Source organism: Phascolarctos cinereus, unplaced genomic scaffold (assembly GCF_003287225.1).
Source record: "Phascolarctos cinereus isolate Bilbo 61053 unplaced genomic scaffold, phaCin_HiC Scaffold_2;HRSCAF=192, whole genome shotgun sequence".
Taxonomy (NCBI): Eukaryota; Metazoa; Chordata; class Mammalia; order Diprotodontia; family Phascolarctidae; genus Phascolarctos; species Phascolarctos cinereus.
In genome coordinates, this window is record NW_027555625.1 from 393,509,856 (window position 1) to 393,531,002 (window position 21,147).

A 21,147-nucleotide genomic window follows, 5' to 3' on the forward strand; every position below is an offset into this window, starting at 1 on the left:
CCTAAATTCAGAGCATAGAATTTCACTTAAATAGGAAACTATTGTCCTTCACAATGAAGGCACATGATGTTACCTGATTCTTGGATTCACTAACTATTCTCTGCTATAGCCATGGTGTATGTGAGAATGCTGTTTAATGGACTAAACTTTTTGCATTTCCAAGAGTATGGCTGCCTCTTAAATAGGGGATAGGGACTGGACCCATTATTTAATAAATATAGGGATCTTCCTGGTGAGAAATTACTAATTAATGTAGGTTGGCATTTTCCTACAATTTATAGTCTTAGAAAGTTGTTTAGAGTACTGAGAGGGTAAGTGACCTTCCTGGGTCATATAACTGGTATGTGGCATCAGTGAAACTTGAACCTAGGTCTTCCTGGGTTGGCACTGTATCCACTATGCTATGCTGCATCTTGGTGTATCAGATAGCAGAATTCGGGCTGGAGGATGTAAAGAATGATTTAAAGCAAGCAAGGGGCAGATCAGTGATAAGAATATGTGACCACAAACAATTCTTTGGTTCTCAATTTCCTCTTCTGTAAAACAAAGTCTTTGACTAGATGTTCTCTAAGGTTCCTTCAAGCTCTAACGTTCTATAAAATCCTATGACTCTAGTTGCTCCACTCTCAGCCTCATTGCTCCTGCCCCATTTAAATGGCCAATCTTCTGGACTACTCTTGGCATTCTTGCCTTCCTCCCTGTGTCACCACTATCTTTCTTTTCTCTTCCTTCTGCAAACAAAGATGACTAGACTACCAGAGTCAATCTTTCTAGGCATGTGCAAAAGTTGGGAACAGAGTGACTTCAGACATTGAGGACCAGCCAGTGATGATGTGCAGGAAAAGAAACCACCATGGCTAAATGCAGAATTTTTGTTCTTCTGAGGACAAGGAAATTTATAGAATGCTGGAGTTTGGGAACCCTGAGTGGCCATTGGTCACTCCCCTGCCTCTAGGTGAGATGGCATCTAAATGTTCTGAATAAATGAGAATCTGCCCTGCTTTTTTCTGCCCTAACTTCTGGAAAGATGCCAGAATAACCATCATCAGTGATATTTTTCAAAATTTAACATCATACTTTGTCAGGAAAACATCTTTATGGGAGGCAGTAGAGTGGGGTAAAAAGAACATTAATTATATTTGATAGCCAGAAAGCTTAAGTTTTACTCCTGGTTTTGCCACTGGGACTATTGAGCTGAATGGTCTTGATCAAGTCATCTAAACTGGGCCTCAGTTTCTACATTGATAAAAATAAAAGGCCTAGACTAGATGATATCTAAGGTACCTTTCAACTGTAACATACTATAAATGTTATTTAACCTAAGTCAAACATATTGCCACCTAGGCCAGTTCTGCAGGCGAAACAGAGGAGCTCACAAAGCCATCTCTAGTGAGATAAGAGATTTCGGGCAAATTATATGATGTGGTTCTTCCTCCTCAATTTTTTTATACTAGTGAAACCAGGTTAAAAATTAATACTAAGGAAAGCCTTAAAGCAAAAAAAAAAAAAAGCAACGTGAAGCCTTTGGTTGGGGTTATGGTACAGGTATGGGATAGAAGAGAGGCTATGCTTAGAAGACCAAGTACTGAATTCACAGGTATTTTTTTAGCACCAATTGTCCATTGGACAGCACCAGTAGTTTCTATCAAATGAACTTAAATCTCTTAAATCACTTTGGAACCTAAGGAACAGACATTTAAAAGATCTTTCTAATTAAGGCTCTCTCTCCATCTTTCCTACCTCAGCCAGAATTAGCCTAATGTAGTCTTTCTCATCTCTAAGTGTTCTGCTTTCCTAGTGGGAGGGTTCCCCTCCCCTGAATTTTCTGACACCTGCATCATCAATGAGGAATGATAAACTCTGCAAGTAGCCCAGTTCTCGCCTTTGATCCATCAGTGTCTGTGATCTTAATTTTGTAAGTACTGCCTCTAACAGTGAAGATCACAACCCACCCCCACCTCCTGTGAGTCTCATTTGACTGTGGTCCTTGTCTCTCATAAATCATTCCACTTAACATGGAATTGGTATTGTGGATATCAATAGAGCACAGGAGCTACCCACCGGTTATACCTCAATATCACTGAATAATCAGACTCGATCTTCTCCTTTTTCAGTCATATACATCTGTGGCATCCTTTTCAACACAGAATTACAATTCGTTGTTTGTAATACTTAATACTCACACCCAGTATGAGCTTCTCCATTAGCCTTCAGGTAAACCTCTTTAATTCTTTAGAGACAACTGTATTTCATGGCTCAAAGAGATATAACAGAACATTGATTTTTTTTTTTTAAAGATGGGCCTTTGTTTTAGGGAGAAGCTTGGTTTCATTATCAATTCTGGCCCTTACCAAGATTTAAAAAAAAAATTAGGCGTTGGATCAGTCTAGGGAAGATTCCATCCCAGACAAAAGGATGAGAAGACAGGGGCTGTAGTTTTAAGTATTTGTGTGCCGTGTCTCTCTACCTGTCTAACTGTGGTTTTTCTTCTTATTTTAGGTGGTCAAGGAAGTTTTACTTACCCCGCACACCCAGATAGTCTAAATTTCTACTGTCACCATCCAAGTACTTCCTACGCAAAGTTCCTACCTGCCCCCCTCCCCCTTCCCCAACAAGGTAAAAGCTCCCTCACCTGGGCTATGGTCCCTTAGGATTACACTCCCCTAGAGTGGAAGTAGTGTCTCCTAGGCAAGCTCTCTCCCAGTCTCTCCCCAAGTTCTCCTCCATCACCTGGGAAGAGTGGGAGGGGTGAGAGTAGGGTAGAGTGGTTTCCAAGCCGCCTTTCCCAGTGACAAATATTTTAATTAAGCCCCGTTGGTGTGCGTGGCTGTGGTTTCAACTGTCAGGGCTGGGGAAGCGCCTTAGCTGAAACTGCATTGCCCTCTAGTGCCTTGCTGTGTCAGGACAGGACGGCTCTCCCCTCCTTGATGTCACTGCCGTGCAGAGCCAGCCCAGCAGCTCATTGAAGGCTGCCTGCAGACCCTCCTCGCAGCTCCACGGAGTCAGGCGCCGCCGCCACCACCGCCGTTCCCTGCAGACCCGCAGAGGGCAGGGGGGAGAGAACACCGAGCGCCCCTCCCCTGCGCCAGCTCCAGTCCCTTTCCCCGTCACTGCCCCCTCCCCAGCCACAGCTCCTGGCTTGCCTGACGTGGACAATTAAACTTGAAGCTACCCTCTTCCCTCTCTCCTCCTTTTGACAGGCTTCCGAAGATTGTGAACAGGCAAGGAGGGACTCGCTCGCTGCCCGTCTGCTCTGGGAAATGCCTGCCCGGGAGGCGAGTGGCTCCTGCCTGGTAGTGACGGCTGAGGTGGAAGGAAAGTTTCAGGAGAGCTGAGGTACTTCGTGCGCTGCCCTTGAAGCCTAATTACCCCCCGGCTATGGAGGGTAGGCTTTAAAATGAATCCCCATCTGGACGTGAGCCACAATATATCAGCACCTGCCTACTGGGAAGAGCCGAGCGGTGGAAACCTCACTGGCCCCAATCAGACGTCCAGCAGTTCCACTCCCCCTGAGCTGGATATCAGGAGGGCCATTTCTGTGGGCATTGTACTGGGTGCCTTCATCCTTTTTGCCATCGTGGGCAACATCCTGGTGATCCTCTCTGTGGCATGCAACCGTCACCTGCGGACGCCCACCAACTACTTCATAGTTAACCTCGCCATTGCAGACCTGCTGCTGAGTTTCACAGTCCTGCCTTTCTCTGCTGCCCTTGAAGTGCTTGGCTACTGGGTGTTGGGAAGGATATTTTGTGACATCTGGGCTGCAGTGGACGTGCTGTGCTGCACAGCATCCATCCTGAGTCTCTGTGCCATCTCTATCGATAGATACATCGGGGTCCGCTACTCTCTCCAGTATCCAACACTGGTCACCAGGAAAAAGGCCATCCTGGCCCTACTGAGTGTGTGGGTGTTGTCCATGGTGATCTCCATTGGCCCTCTCCTTGGGTGGAAGGAGCCTGCACCGAAGGATGAGAAGGAGTGTGGTGTCACTGAAGAGCCCTTTTACGCCCTCTTCTCCTCTTTGGGCTCCTTTTATATTCCGCTAGCTGTTATCCTCGTGATGTACTGCCGAGTCTACATCGTGGCCAAAAGGACCACCAAGAACCTGGAGGCAGGAGTCATGAAGGAGATGTCCAACTCCAAGGAGCTGACCCTGCGGATCCATTCCAAGAACTTTCATGAGGATGCCCTCAGTAGCACCAAGACCAGGGGTCACAACCCTAGGAACTCAATAGCTGTCAAACTTTTTAAGTTCTCCAGAGAAAAGAAAGCAGCCAAGACCTTGGGCATTGTGGTCGGCATGTTTATTTTATGCTGGCTTCCATTCTTCATTATCCTACCGCTTGGTAAGTTGGGGACCAAAAGGGGAATTGGGGAAATCTTAAGGTGACCATGGTACAGTGGAATGAGAGCCAGATTCGGACTTGGAGACAGAGGGCCTGGGTTCAAATCCCAACTCTGCTACTTCACTTCTGTGACCTTGGACAAGTCACTTACCTCCTCTGGATCTCAGTTTCCTCATCTGTAAAATTAAGGATTTGGGTTTACATAATCCCTGAGGTCTCTTAGAGCTCTAAATCTTTGATGCTATGATCTGATGGTGGTGGAGGTGATGGTAGAGGCAATCATGATGATGTTATAACCTATTTAATGCAGTATGTTCCTTTTTCGGTCTGTTTGATTTCCTATGCAAAGGCTTTGCAGACAGATAGCTTGCTAGGAACCAGTGCAGGTGTTAGTCAAACACACTAGTTCCTTGCCACTTGAAATAGGCACAGGAAAATCAAGTACAGTGAATGATTCACTTGACATTCTCTGTTTAATAATTAAAAAGGACAGTCAGCTCAAACATCACACAGTGATCATTTTGGTAGTAATGATGTGTTGGCTAGGACAGCGTCACTAATGCTGCATACAAAATAGTTTGTTGGTGACTGCAGAAAAGACAGTTGGGGAAGAGTGGAGAGGCAGCTCTTGCAGGGGGTAAAAATGCAGCTTTCATTCAAAGACTTCTGCCCAGAGCTGGGTTCCTGTAAAGCCTTTCAGTGAATGCTTTCTCCCCACATTGCTGGTTTGGCTCCTCTGCCATTGCTGGGGGATGGGGGGAGGGGGGCATTTTGCTATCCGTTCATAAGGCATTTTACAACTGCTCCCTTCATCCAAAAGTCTTTCAGTTATCTAATGACTGAAATATGAAAAGGAAGGAAGATGACTGAAGTCCAGAGGTTCACACATTCTCAGTTTTCACTCAGAAATGTTTCCTAACTCTGACAATTTATGGAATGCCCCAGAATTAGCTCAAACTTTTCCCTTGCTTTCATCCCCTATACAGGTAGTAAAATCAATGGGTCTCTGTCGAGGTAAGCTGTTTACCTTACTAAAATATTGCCTACGTTTCCTTTTGCCTGTCACTCCCATAAATTGAATGAGTGTAAAGGCATCCTATGTTTCTTGTAAGGTATGTGTTCCCTGGTAGCCCAAGACCCAGTGAAGGAGTAATACTGCATCAAGAGAGTTGTAACATACAGTCCACATGGCATCTGAAACCATTGTGCATATTTTAAGTATATTGTCTCATAGCCCTAGAGGAAGCCACATACCATGACAGGAAGCAAATGTGAATTTCACTGGGCTCTGCTATTCCCATAAGCAGAGGTAGAAGCTGTGTATGCCATGGACCATAGAAGACATTAAATTAGAGTAAAGCCGTAATTAACCAGAACCCAACTATATTTGGTAGATAAGAGCATGTTACTGCATTTTGCATTTGAGAAAAATAAGCTGACAAGAAAGCAAGTTGCCACCAGGTATTTAGTATATGTGTGTGTGTGTGTGTGTGTGTGTGTGTGTGTGTATATATACATATATGTACATGTATATACATACACACATGAGTATGTATCTTCCAGGGTATTCTCACTGCATTATAAGCAAATTATTTATGCCACAAACTATCTATGCAATTTGAAGCAATTCACTTCTCTCTGGCAAGTTTCTTCAGCTATGAAATTAAAGAGTTGGACTATATCAGGGTTTCTTAAGCTGAGGTCTGTGAATTTGGGTTTTTTTAATGTTTTGATAACTGCATTTCAATGGAATTAGTTTCCTTTGTATTTTATTTTATGCACTTATAAACATTATCCTGATCAGGACTCCCTGTGTTTCACCCAAGTGCCAAAGGGGTCCATGACACAAAAAATGGTTAAGGATTCCTATATCCTGGAACAATCATAGCCTCCTAGTCCTGTTCGATGAGAATTCAAACCCAGAATGATGAACCTGAGGTCATCATACAAGATCCTCATCAGAAAAGATGATGTTCACTACCTGGTGGTACTTATTAACAAAGGACAATTGACTAATACTTTTAAGAAAGATTTTCAATAGTAAAGGTTGAATCCAAAAGCATTTGTCAAGTTACTAGAAAATATCATTGCACAGAACACCATTTTCCAAACATTCTGGATACTTGAGAATTGTGCAACATGGTATAGTAAAAAGAACTCTGGAGCTGGAAATAAAGGATCAGGGTTTGAATTATAGCTCTGTTAACATTTCATGAGTCACTTGACCTCAGTTAATTCATCTGAAAAGTGAAAGAGGCTGGACTAGATTGATCTCTAAGGTCTGATTCATCATCAAATTCTATGACCCTAAGCCTATAAGTGGTACAGAAAGCCCTCACTGAGTTTAACACAGAATTTCAGAAATACTAACATGAACATAAGAATTCCTATAACCCAAACCCAGGTTCCCCTCTTGGTATCCCTCCCTGTCCCCTTCCCATCCTTCCCTATCCTATCTCCTACCTTGCCACTCACCCTCCTCCTCCTGCCCTATCTCCATCCTTTCCTAACTCATGCTCCCTTGTTGCAGCTCTGGTCTTTCCTCCTCTTCTTGCTTTGTTATTCCCTTCATGATATGATAAATACCTTGAGCATTAGCTGGGGCCAGGAGGTCCTAGAACAGAGCTATGTCAGGAGTGTCAGTAAAAGAAACTGGTCTTTTGAAATCTAGGGGCTCTGTAATGGTAGGATAGAGAAGTCTAGCAGTAACCATTACTGACCCCAGGTGTGGAATGAAAAGAGCACTGGCCTGGGAGTCTCTGGACAGAGGTTCTAGTCTTGACACTGCCCTAACAAAGCAGGTGATTTCACTTAGTCCCTGTGGGTCTCAGTTTCCTCACCTATAATCTGTTGGGGGTGGGATCCCTAAAATCCTTTAATTCTAAGTAAACAAAAGCATAAAAGTTGCCAGGCTGATCTTTGGCATAAGACAATGTCACGCTCTACACCCCACACATATACACACACACCAAATTCTGCTTTTCTATCTAGCCTCCTCTTCTTCCCAAGGTCTCATCCCAACCTTGTCAAAAACTCTGTTTTCCCTCCCTCTCTTTCTCCCTGTCTTGTATGCCTTTTCAAGGGCTTGTCACCCTAATATCGCAGACCCTCTGCATATGCACAATGGAAAATGAGATGTACTTAACACCCTAAGGTAACTCTCTATCTCATTCTTATCCCTTTTCCAGTCACTGGAAGCTTCCTGATCATCCACATTGTGGTTGCATGAGGACCTCCTGACAGTATGGCCTTTTGAAAAGAGCGCAGGGATCAGAAGGTCTGGGTTCAAGTCCCAGCTCTTCCACTTATTAGTTCTGCTACTTATTGTCCAAAGGCCTCGGGTGAGATTCTTTGCATCTCTGCGGCTCATTTTTCTTATTTGTAAAAGGAGGGGGTTCATCCAAATGACCTCTCAGGTCCCTTCTGGCTCTGAAGCCTATGGGTCATAAATTGGGTGACTTTGTGCCAGGGAACCATTCTGAGACTCAGTTTCCTCACTTGTGAAATGGAAATAATACACTTGCTGCTCCTATTTCTGAGGAAATATTTTATAAGACTTCAAGTCATAAATGTGAGGTGTTGCTGGTATTGTATTGCTATGTATTGTATTGGTACTGTCCTGCTCCTGAGCTGAATAGCCATTATCCTTCTAGCTTAGAAATGAGCAGCTAGCTCTTACCAGGAGTAACTAACAGAGAGGGAACAGTTGGGGGAGTGAAGAATGCACACTTAGGAAGTGACTTGGAATTGGACAGGACCGTTGAGGTGAAGGGAGCATAGAGAAAGTCACTTTTTTTCCTAGAAAAGGGAAATATTGGCTTTAAACTTCTGCTGGGTTCAATGACAGTCAAGCAAAGAGTAACAGCTGAGCTTAGAATATGAGGCTCATAGAATCTGGAGTGGGGAATATAAATCATAAACTGCATTAGATTTCTTTTTTAATGAGACCTGTGGTTTCATTGTGGGGAGCCCCAGTGAAGAAACTTCCTATACTGTTGCAAATCAGTGTCTTCTCTGAAATCTGTAGTCTTAGATGTTTGCCTGGCACACTGAGAAACTGAGTGACTTGTCCAGGGTCACTTAGCCAAGTAGGCTTCAGTCCAGGTCTTCTCTACTTTGAAGCCAGCCCTCTACCCATCGTACTATGCTGTCTCTCAGTCTACACAGGCTTTTCATCATATGCTCTCATTAGGAAAGAGCAAGGAAAAAGGGAAGGTAACATTTGGCAAAATGGTGGTTTTCAGGGTGAGCAGGTGAGCTGACAGACTCCCAGGTGCCTGGGCAGAACAAGATTTCCATATCTGTGTTCGTTATTTCTGTGAGAGAGAGAGCAGAGGGGTTCCCCAGGGGAAAGGGGGAAACAACACACCCCACAGTAGGGTTCTGCTTAGGACCCCGATTATTTTCTCTATCTCCCTTGTTTTTATTTTAAGCAGCAGGAGCCAGCCTGCAGACGGGCTCCATTTCTCTGCTCCTACTGTGCTCCACCTGTAACACACAGAGCCCCCCACTTCCTTTCTTTCCAATACTCTTCAGTGTGGCCCCAAACAAAGTAGACCAGGGAGGGGAGTGGACTACAGAACAAGAAAAAAGACACAAAGAAACAAGGATCTCTTTATTCAGGCCCCTGGAACACAGACCCGGGGAGAAAGAGAGAGGAGAGAGAGAGAGACAGAGAGAGAGAGAGAGAGAGAGAGAGAGAGAGAGAGAGAGAGAGAGAGAGAGAGAGAGAGAGAGAGAGAGAGAGAGAGAGACAGAGACAGAGAGAGAGAGAGAGAGAGAGAGGAGAGAGAGAGAGAGAGAGAGAGAGAGAGAGAGAGAGAGAGAGAGAGAGGAAATAATCCGAATATAATATAGGGGAATTTATACTCGATGGGTTGTTGGCGAGATGTCTAAGAGAATCATCAGCTGCTCGGCATTATAATTAAGGCCTTGATCCTCCCTGCTACTGTGAATGCTTGGTCCAGGCCTGAAGAAACGGTTGTGCTATTAAGTGATGCACACTGCAGTGGGGAGCATTAGGAAGTTACCGAGCAGCCAGCTGGTAGCTGGGCTTAGTGAGCTGTTTAGAAAACACTGGAATCTTGCCTCACTCCGAATCATTCTTCCTTCTTTTAAAATGCTGAAAGGCACCAGGAAGCCATTAAACAACTAGCTGCCTTCCTCTCCTGAATAAATAAAGGTCAATTTCAAAGGAACAATTGTGTTCCCTATAGCTTTGGAACCAAGCAGGGATCCCACACCACTAATTTTTCTAACCCTCTCATTCAAATACGGGGTTTATGAATTTCCACCTCTAGGCTATGTAAAAGGAAAAAAAAATTTCCTGACAAGACCCTCAGCTAGCCCTCCCCCACTACGGTTTCTAACCCACAGAATGGTTAATTTATAGGGTAGGAGTGGCTCATGTGGAAGGGGGGGCCTGGAAATGGGGATAAGCATGAAGGGTGTCAACCAAGGACTTAGTCACGAAGGAAGGAGAGCTCTCCAACACGATTTCTGTCTCTGTTGCCCTCTGACACAAGCATTTCTCTAATAGCAAAAGACGCTGGTCAATCCTGAATATTCCTATTACAAAATAGACTGTATTCCTATTTCAGAACCCTGGTCTTCCTACTAAAGGGAGAAGGATTGAAAAGAGTTAGTGTGCCATGAAGGAATAAATAAACATGTATTAAGGGTTTATTATATGCAAAGCACTCTACTAAGGTGGGAGGGGTAGGGTGGGAGAGATACAAATAGAAAAGGGAAACAGTCCCTGCTCTCAAGGGGCTCACATTCTAATAGAGGGAGACAACACACATATTAAGAGGTTTCACCTGTAAGTCATATGTAAAGGCCCCATTCTTAGGGTGTAGAGACAAAGCAAGGTAGTTCACTTTCTTTGGTATCATTTCTATTAATAAGACCATGTCCATTTCTGATGCTGGATCGTTTGACAACGTCAAAGACATTCTTTTCTGAGCCTTTAAGTAACTGTGGCTGGGAAGAAGCACAGAGCTGCAATACCTGCAAAAGCAGTTGCCAGGTCACATTTCCACAAGAGTTGTTCCAGGGGATGATGGTTACAGGGGGCCAGTTGGAAGCAGGGTTGCTGGCATGGGAATCCCTCTATAAATCCCATCTGCCCTTTGGCTCAGTCTTAGGATTTCTCCAACCAGTTCTCTGCACTCACTACTGATTACACATAAGCATGCCACAAGGGCACGTCCCAGAAACTCACACCTAAACGAGCAACCTGGGTCCACATTCTTCTTCAAGGCAATGGCAATCCTCATTGGCAGCTCTGTGAACACTTTTGGCTTGGCACTTAGGTCAAGACACTAGGAATGGTTTGTAGCCATGACACAAGTTGAATAGGTACAATGTATAGCCAAGGAAATGCTGGGAGACTTGGGTGAGGGTATCCAGTAAAGAACTGGGAGAAGAAATCCGTAATTTGTTACTCTGCCCAGAGAGCCTGTGAGCAGATTGCATCTAGTTAATTACCTGTATGGAACTGAAATTCTTCCCAGCCAAAGATCCCACATGCCAGTCTGCATGAGCAATGAAGGTACGCCTGAAAACAAAGGTTTGTGAGAAGGAAAAAACACTCTGTAAGCAAGAACCAATGTCTTTAAAAGGCTTGGCAGGCGCTGCTGCTGCTGCTGCGGAGCGTTAAGTATCTTCCTGACTGCCATCTAATGGAACAGTCACTTGGTCAAGTCAGAAGAGGAGGAGAAGGAGGGATTCCTGTCCCTGAAGGACTTTGTAAGGAAATACCCCTCTGAGACTGGAAACAGGGTCAACTGCTGAACGCAGAATTCATTGTGCAAAGTGTTCATAGGATCATAAGGATAGAGAGGAAAGGGACCTCAGAAGTCACCTAATCTGACCACCTCATTTTATGAATAAGAAAACTGAGGCCCTTACTACCTATGACTTCCTCAAAGTCTCATGGGCACTAAGTCAGAGCCAAGATTCAAAGCCAGATTTTCTGGCTTCAAATCGAGTTTTTTCCATTGTACCCTGCTCTCTCTCTCAAAGATAGTTCCTATGGTTCTAAAAGTCATGCCATTTTTAAGCCCAAGAGCAAAACCATTCCATGGTTCTCTTCCCTGGCATTCTTCCTAGTATATAAACTATACCTCATTACATCCATTTGCAAAAAGGAAAGACTGACACCCACTGGAGCCAATGAACATTCTACACTGGTACTTGTGCGTGCCAGTTACCATCACTACCTACTTAATTATATTCTCAATGTAATGAATCATTATTTTAAGGTTTAGTCCCATTTGATCTACCATCAGAATAGACAGAAAGGATTGGGGTAAGCACAGACAAATGGTGAGGTGTGCCTACAAAAGACCTACCCACAGAGCATTGAGACTAGGGCATGCAAATTCAGCCTATTGGTATAATAACTCCTGTATCCTCTAACCACTGCCACTTCCTGCTGTTCTTTCCATGACTTGACTTCTTGGCTCCAGTCTCCCAGTCTCATTTACTATGTACCCACAGTGCTGGGTATCCTGCAAGGTACAAAGATATCTCCCTTGGATAAAGCTCCTAAGTCTGAGATGATTGGCACCATACCCTCCTTAGCTCAGCACCCTCCAAGCTACTCCAAGACAACCCTGCCATAGCCCCTCCTTTGTTGATCCACTACATCACCCCTATGGCAGTAGTCTTTTCCAAGAGTCATGTCTTTCAATTTTATGATATTCCAGTAGTTTACACATGTAGTAATATCACAGTTACTCTCCACCCACCGTAAGGTAAAGTTCGTTTTATCAAGGATTCACATGTGCTAAGGAGAGATACAATAAACATTACTCAAAGAGTCAGGAGAGTAGTATCAGAAACTCATTGTAATACAGCTTACTACAGCATAGGATTTAGCATAATGTGGGCTAGCTTGGAATTGGTCCAGTGGGAAAAGTCACTGAAAATTCCAGAAAGATCTTGTTAGAGCATTATTTTACCTCTGACACAGTCCCATAGCATAAAGCTAGAGAAGAATATTATAGCAGAAGAAAAAGAACCCCAGGCATGCCTTCCAAAGACAGTATGGGAGCCAATTTTCAGAACTTATGGATGGGTCACATGCCCCTCCCCCACTGCTAAGGAGAATCTCCTTCATGAAGGTCATCATGGAAATACCCCATCATACACAGGTAGGCAGTTTGAGTAGATAGAGTGTTAAACTGAGAGTCAGCAAAACTTGAGTTCAAATCCTGCCTGTGGTACGTTTTTAGCTGTATAACTAGGCAAGTCATTTAATCATTCTCAGCATCAGTTTCCTCATCTGTAAAATAGGGATAATACCACCTACCTCACAGGGTTGTTTTCATGATGAAATGAGATAATAGCTGTAAAGCACTTTTACAAACAAACCTTAAAGCCCGATATAAATAAGAGCTATTTCTTAAGAAGGATGAGCTGAAACAAATGGCTACATCTGACCACTGATCTTGCCCGGTTCCCCCTCTCCACGGGCTCTGTCAACAACAAATGTCCTCTTCCTCCACGGTAGGGGCATAAATTACCTTACTGTAAATTAATAAATTAATTGGCAGATAAACAAATGAATGACTAGATAAATACATAAATCAAAGCTATAATTATTATTATCATTATGTATTATCATCTGAATCTGTGATCTAGATCTGGAAGGGACCTTAAAAGTCATCTTACCCTCTCATTTTACAGATACAGAAACTGAGACCCATAGAAATGATGTGACTTCCCCAGAGTCGTAAAGGTAGTAGATGGCAAAGCCAGCCATCGTACCCTACCCACTCTCACAATGACAAAAGCCAGATCTCAGTCACCGATGTATACCAGATGAACAAGAGTCAGGAAAGACCTTGACATGATGCTTCTGAGAGGTTGCCAAGCCCTATTCAGAATGAGTTGAATTCCTCTTTCAGGTGCTAGCCCTTCAATATTTGAAGACCATTATAATGCATATCATGCATGTCATGCATGCCCTTTCCCCAACCTCACTGAGTCTTCTCTTCTCCTAAACATCCTCAGTTCTTTCAATTGATCCTTACATGACATAAACTTCAGGCTCTTCCCCATCCTGAATGCCCTCCTCTAAACGATCTATAGCTTATCAGTACTCTTCCTGAATGGTGGCACCTCAAAGTGAACACAACATTCCAGTTTGGTCTGACCAGGTCAGAGGACAGCAGGATTGCCAGCTCCTTACTCTTAAAAGCTGTGTCTCTGTTAGTGTAGCCTAAAATCTCACTAGCTCTCTTGACTGTCATATCACTTGCTACCCTCAAAAACTCATAGATTGTGGTGAGACAAACTATCATCTTTCCATGCTTCTTCTGTTTTGTAAAGTCAGTTTTTGTTTTTAACCTGAGTCTGACTTTATCTTATCGCCATTAAATTTTCCCTTATTCAGTTCAACACAATGTTCTGTTTTAAGATCCCTTTGAGCCATAACTCTTGTCAACCAGTGTATTTGGCAGTCCTTCCCAACTTTGTGTTATCTATAAATGTGATAAACATGCCATTTATGCCTTTATCTATGGCATTGATAAAAACAAACAAACAAAACAAAACACCAACTAAATAGCACAGCATTGTGTGTGTGTGTGTATGTGTGTGTGTGTGTGTGTGTGTGTGTGTGTGTGTGTTCCTAGGGCACTCCATTATAGACCTTTCAAGCTACATACATACTCCTTGCATCCATCCATTCAATCATTTTGAAATACAGCTAATTGTTTTATTCTAGAAGCAATTAGGTACCACCCAGCACAATACCTGGTACATAGTAGGCACTTAATAAATGCTTGTTCCCTTCTTTTTCCTCTCCCCTCTCACCTATTTAGTTTCTTCTTTTCCATAGGGCTACAGAAGGAACTCTATCAAATGCTTTGCTAAAATCAAGGTAAATTCTACCAACAGCTTTCCCTTAATTTGTCAATTTAGTAACCCTGTCAAAAAAAAAAGAGGGTGAGATAAAATGATCTGGAATTACATCTTGTTGCTGAAGCCATACTGGCTTTCCGATATCACCACTTCCTTTTTGAGTTATTCGCTAACCATATCCTTTAGCTTAGCAAATCCCCAGCACTTAGGATAGTCCTGGCACATAGTAGGTACTAAATAAATGTTGATTGATTGATTGATTGATTTAATAATATGCTCTAAAATATTCCCAGGAATTGAAGTCAATTTAATTCACCTTAACTAACATAAATGAAATTCCTGCTATGTTTAAGACACTGTGTTGAGCACTAAGGATAATGGCAAAAATGAAAATATCCCTGCCCTCAAGGAGTTTATAGTCTCCTTGGTCTACAACCTTCAGGTTTTATTCTATTCCCTTTCTGAGAAGCAGGACATTTGCCCTTCTCCAATCTTCTTGTTCTGCACAACCTTTCGAAGTTCATTGACAGTAACTCACCACCTGCACCTGCCAGTTCTTTCAAGCACCTGAGAATGTAGTTCACCTGATCTTGGCAACTTGAATGCATCACTAAGATATTCTCTTACAATTTTCTTATTTATCTTGGATACAAATTCTCTATTAGCCATATTTATTCTGTCCTTTTCCAGGTCAGAGATCATTCTCTTTGGCAGAGAAAAGCAAAAGCAAAATAAGAAAGACTTTCTGCCTTCCCTTTGTCCTTAATTGGCCCCTCCTCCCTGAGCAGTGGTCCTATCCCTTCTGTGATCCTCCTCTTTTTCCACAATATAATTTACTAGCTTCAACTGATTCTGAGATTTAGAGGTCCTAACACTGGCCACACTCAAACATGCCATCATTTCTATTCAATCTCTATTACCTGTTTTTGCTTCTATCTTCCACGTATTTCTTTTTTTAAAATCTAAATCTGTTGGTAGAGTCCATATGCATCTACATCAGTCTCTTTAGATGACTCCTCTTTTTCACCCCATATTGAAATTGTTTCTAATTGTATCTTCAGAATTTTATTTCTGAGAGCTTCCTCTCCTTCCTGAGTTGACATCCCCTTGTGGAATTGTAGTACATAAGATGGTGCCCATTCTTCTTTCAAAATCTGCTTTCCCATAATTTATAGTGTATGTCAGACTAAGCCTAGGTTTTCTTTCTTTCTCTATCACAAGCTTAGGAGGTAACAGTAAAGTCTCCCCAAGTTTCTCATAATTTCTACCCAGAAATCAGTTCCTTCCTGTTTGTGAGAATTAGGTCCAGAAAATAGTTTTCCCAGCTCCTTTCTCTATACTTTATTGAGTACTGAGCACTGTGCTAGGCAGTAAGGAGACAGACAAGAAGTGGAAATAAAACATGGTCCCTGCCTCATGAAGCTTTCAGTCTAGTAGGAGGATAAGACGCCACCACCAAGGTGAAAGATTACAGAAGGCTTGGACCACTGCTCACAGTGGATGGAATGAAGCTAATTGGTGACAAAGAGAAGGCAGAGAGAGAGGGCCTCACTTATATTGCTTCTGTTTGTCTCTGCCAAAGAGATCAATCTCTGGCCTGGAAAGGGCTGAATAAATATGGCTAATAGAGAATTTGTATCCAAGATAAGTAAAAAAAAATTGTAAGAGAATATCTTAGTGATGAGTTCAAGGCACCAAGAATAGATGAACACTACATTCTCAGGTGCTGAAAGAAATAGCAGGTGTAGGTGGTGAGCCACTATCAATGACCTTTGAAAGACTGTTGAGAACAACAGGATTGGAGAAAAACAAATGTCCTGTTTTTCCAAAGGGGAACTCTAAACCAACAAATAGCTACTACAATACACAATATTACATGAAAATGCACCAGAGAAGGTACAAAACAAGGTATTTTGTGAAGTCTGCAGAGTGAATGCCAACTGGAATAATCAGGGAAGGCTTCTTGAAAGAGATGGCAATTTTGTTGGGTAAAAATTTTACGGGTTGGGGAAAGATTAAAAAAGGCATCCCAAGCATAAGGAATAATGTAGGCAAGGGCTCAAAGACATGGGAGCACAAGCCTCTTTGGGGACAAGTAATTCAGTTTGACTGGAGCATAGAGTACATGGAGGTGAGTGATATAAAGTAAAGCTGGAAAGATCAGGTTTACGAGATTTTGGATAGCTTTCAGTGCTAAGTAGGAGAATTTGAATTTTACTTGGACAGAAATAGGGAACCACATAAGATTTTTGAGAACAGTCAGATTTATATATAAGAAAGAACATTCTGTAAGATGTACAAAAGATGGATTAGAAATGGGAAAGAGTGAAATTGGGAAAATCTGTTGTTAAAAGGGACTAATGTAATAGTACAAGTGAGTTGTAACGAGGAAGTGAAACTGAGAATAGAGGGAGTGAACAGTAAGGATATTTTAGAGATGGAATTGATGAGATCTTGGAAACTGATTGGATGTGAGAAATGAGGGAGAAAAAGAGTCACAAATAAATACTAAAGCTTTGAACACGAGAAGTCAAGGAAATGGTGGTGCCACAGACATAAACAGTAAAGTCACAAGAAGTGAACGTGGGGAGAAATAGGAGCTTGGTGTGGGGGACACTAAGCTTGCGATGTCAAAAGAACATCTAGGTAGACATGGGATGGGAGAAGCAGCTAAGGGCAGACTGGACTTTAAATCAGTGGCCTTGGATTCAAATCCCAACTCTGCTACTTACTACCTAGGTGATCATAGCTAAGTCACTTCACCTCTACAGGTCTCAATTCCCTCATCTACAAAGTGACAGTCTTCGATAAAATGATCTGTAAGGTCCCTTCCATCTCTAAGATCCTATGTCCTGTAGTATCAGAACTCAGATTGAAATGGGAGCCACTAAACCCTACAAAAAAATTCCCTGCTGGAATCATATTGACTTAGAAAAGCACATATTAACATTATCACTGTTTTATTGTATTTTTATTTACTGACTCCTCTGTTATAGGAAACTGGCTGTGCAGATGTGAAGGTAGAATGAGCAATTCAGATTTGGTAAGCATTTGCACATGGGGCAGCTAGGTGGCACCATAGTGCACAGACTGCTGGGCTTAGAGTCAGGAAGCTTCATCTTCAGGAGTTCAAATGTGGCCTCAGACACTTAACTAGCTGTGTGACCCTGGGCAAGCCACTTAACCCTTTTTGTCTCAGTTTCCTTATCCGTAAAAATGAGCTAGAGAAGGAAATGGCAAGCCACTTCCGCATCTTTGCCAAGAAAACCCCAAGTGGGGTCGCTAAGAGTAAGACTCAAGGGAAGTGGCTGAACAACAACGATATTTGCATGCTTGCGATAAGATTACAAAGGCTGGAGAGGAGAGAAGAAAGAGCTAAAGACAAACCTTTAGAAAATACTCAGTGGATAAAGCTCTGACCTTGGAGTCAGGAGGACCTGAGTTCAAATCCGGCCTCAGACGTTTGACACTTACTAGCTGTGTGACCTTTGGCAAGTCACTTAACCCCGATTGCCTCATCAAAAAAAAAGAAAGGGGGTAGCTAGGTGACGCAGTGGATGGAGCACCAGGCCTGGACTCAGGATGACCTGAGTTCAAATCTGGCCTCAGACATATAACACTTACTAGCTGTGTGACCTTGGGCAAGTCACTTAACCCCATGGCCTAGCCAAAAAAAAAGAAAGAAAGAAAATATCCACATTAAATTTTTAGAACAAAGATAAGGAAATAGAGAATGAGCAGTTAAAGAAGAACCAGGAGAGTGTGATGTCTTTGAGCCAAGGAAGGAGATAATATCTAGTAGAAGATGGTTTACAGTGACAAAAGCCACATAGAAGTCAAGGCAGATGAGAATTGAAAAAAAAAATGACCACTGGATTTGGCAGTTTGGAGGTGACCTTTGAGAGAGAAAGCTGGAAAGCAGTTTAATCACTTTTGTAGATTAGTTGGAACTGAAACCCAATTACAGGAAATTGAGGAGAGAACTGGTGGTCAGGAAGCTGAGGCATCAGATATTAAGCAACTTTTCCAAGAAGTTTGGCAGTAGAGCAGAGGGGGGAAATGGGATAATAGTTAGACGACTTAAAAGCATCAAAGGAAATTTTTGTTTGTTTTAGGACTGGGGAGAGCCAGTCATGTTTGTGAACATGTAAGAAGGACATAGTAGCAATATGGAGAATTTGAAGATCCATGAGAGGAGGAGAAATGTGTTCTAGATCCTGGAAGAGGTGGGAGGGCCTGAGACCAAGGGTGCAGAGTAACTGACCTTAGCGAACGTTAGAGATAGCTCTTCTCCTGTACTAGAGAAAGGAAGAGAATAGATGAGATTGAGAGGAGGGGAACTGTCGAGGCTTCTGTAGGTAGATCTCAGGGAAGTAAGAGACCAGCTCTTCTACCATAAGTGTATGCATTAGAGTAGCGGGGTTGCTTAGCAGTGGCAAGGGCCGGGTTGAGCTTATGAACCAGGAGTTTAAATACAAAAGGTCAGGATGCATTCTTATTTATTGAACTTATTTATTCAACAAGCATTTATGAAGCACCTGCTATATGCCAGCTACAGTGCTAGGAACTGGGAATACAGAGACAAAAATGAAAGCAACCTCTGACTTTGAGGAGAAATAATGTGTAATATTTAAATAAAAGACACAATATAGATGAAGTATATGAAGTGGAGTGGTGTAGAAAGGGGCACTAATAACTGGCCAGAAGGGAAGGAGAGGAAGGGGAAAGTGGGGGGGGGGGCGAATCAGTACAAGACTCTTATAGGAAGTGGAATTTAATCTGGACTTTAAAAGGAGCTAAGGATTCTGTGAGATGAAGGTAAGGAAAGAGAGCATTCCAGGCATGGGAATCACCCTGTACAAACCCATGGAGACTGAAAATGAAACATCGCATACGAAGCTCATCAAGTAAGTCAATCTGGCTGTAATATAGAGTGTGAAAGGTAATGACGTATGTAATAAACCAGGAAAGGTAGGCTGAGACAAAGTGTACAGGCCTTTAAATGCCAAATAGGTAAGTTGATATTTCATCCTAGAGGCAATAGAAGCAGATATCTAACAATTAGCAAGCAGCTAAGTGGCACAGCAGATAGAGCATCAAGCCTGGAGTCAGGAAGACCTAAATCCAAATCTGGCCTCAGACACTTACTAGCTGGGTAAGTGACTTAACCCTTTTTGCCTCAGTTTCCTAATCTGTCAAATGAGCTGGAGAAGGAAATGGTAAATCACTCCAGTATTTTTGCCAAGAAAATCCCAAATGGGATCATGAAGAGTCAGACACAACTGAAATGAATGAACAAAAACGACATAAAACAGTATAATCAAATGATAAATTCTGGGAAGAAAAAAAGTGGAAAAACTAGAGCAATTCAGAGGAAGCAGGGGCCAGAGAGGGATGAAATTGATAAAGATGCTTTCTTGAAAGAGATGTAACATAAGTTGGGTCTCTACATTTGGGTAAGAGTTAAAGAAAAGTAGGACAGGGTGAGAAGTATTCCAGGTGAGAAGAATACTTTCACACCTACCCTTCCCACCCCTATCCTCATTGAAGATGGGCATAACAGAGAGAGAAAATCCTCCAATAAACCAATAGGGTTTGGCGTTTCTGCTGGCATATTTGTGTTGCTAGGGGCTCTCATCAACAGAGCAATTTTGGCTTCAGCTCTAGGTGGAATGTCTGAGCCCCATTCAAATGCTCACGCACTCCCTCTGTTGTCTCAAACCTATTAGAAGCCCCGTAAAAATTACATGGACTCCAACACTGAAAGTTCAGAGTGTAATGTTCAAAAACAGAATGTTCCAGCACGAGGAAGGGGAGCCATTTCTCAAAGATCCCTCTCTGCCCTTTTTAGTGACTGCTACTAAGCCAGTTTTGTCTCTGGGTAGTACATATTTAGGGGTTGAGTTATTCATGGTTGTTGAAATACTAGTTTAAGATTGTTTACCAGTAGGCATGTACATATATAACCAGGAAGACTGAACTCAATGTATGGGATCTGTGCCTGATTGCTGCTAATTGTGTCTCAGGGTAAGGCACACACTCCAAAAGCTGTACTAGGATAAAATGAAAGGGAAAAGGCGACCTGGACCCCTCATTTTAGAAAACCCTAAAATGTTGGTCCTGGGCAGTAACTCAAGATGGCAGATAGCAGAGAAGAAATAAACAGGTGATTCTAGCAAAAATAAAAAAATAATAATAACGATAAAAGCCCTAAGCTCATATACACTTTATCAATCCATAAACTTTTACACCACTAAATCACCAAAGATACTAGCAGGACTACCCTGGCCTCTTTTTTGTATTCCTTGGGGGTACACCCTTTCTAAACCCATTTGCATTGTTCTGAATAGGACTAGTGATTTTTTAGAGGGAATTCCCAGTGAGGAAATCCCCCACCAATGCAGCTCATCACCAGCTCCACAATTTATAGTCTCTGCAAGGACTAGATAGATAGATGGATGGATAAATGGATGGATAGACTGATAAATCGATAGATTGATCGATAGATAGGTAGATAGTAGATAGATAAATAGAGAGATAGATGGATAGAGCATTTATCAAGCACAATGTGCCAGGTACTGTGCTAAGTCCTGGGGAGGCAAATATAGGCAAGTAACACAGTGCCTGCGCTCAAGGAGCTTATATTCTAATGGGAGAAGACAACACATAAAGGAGAGCTAAAAATCAAGGAAATAAGATGGGCCTGTCCCCTGCAAGATAAAGAGATAGCTTACCTATCAGAGTCCAGTGTCCCAGGAGTAGAATTCAAGGTTCCGGTGGAAGATAGATGAGCATGACAGTTGGAGCTCAGGAAGAACAGTTTGGAAATGGCCGCTAGGAAGGGATTTTGCCCTACATCACACATTCAGTTCATGTTAGAAATAGGACTGAACCTAAGTCAGTCAGTCAATAAACATTTATTATTCAC

At 42.5% G+C, this 21,147-nt stretch overlaps 1 protein-coding gene across 1 annotated transcript in view; it reads left to right on the plus strand.

Annotated features, from left to right (window-relative positions):
• The first annotated feature begins 2,950 nt into the window (after positions 1-2,950).
• ADRA1B (adrenoceptor alpha 1B) overlaps positions 2,951-21,147 on the plus strand; it is a 37,093-nt gene continuing 18,896 nt past the window's right edge. The window contains exon 1 of the mRNA XM_020992406.2: positions 2,951-4,346. Coding sequence (XP_020848065.1) covers positions 3,398-4,346 — 949 coding nt within the window. The 5' untranslated portion in view covers positions 2,951-3,397. The remainder of the gene's footprint in view (positions 4,347-21,147) is intronic.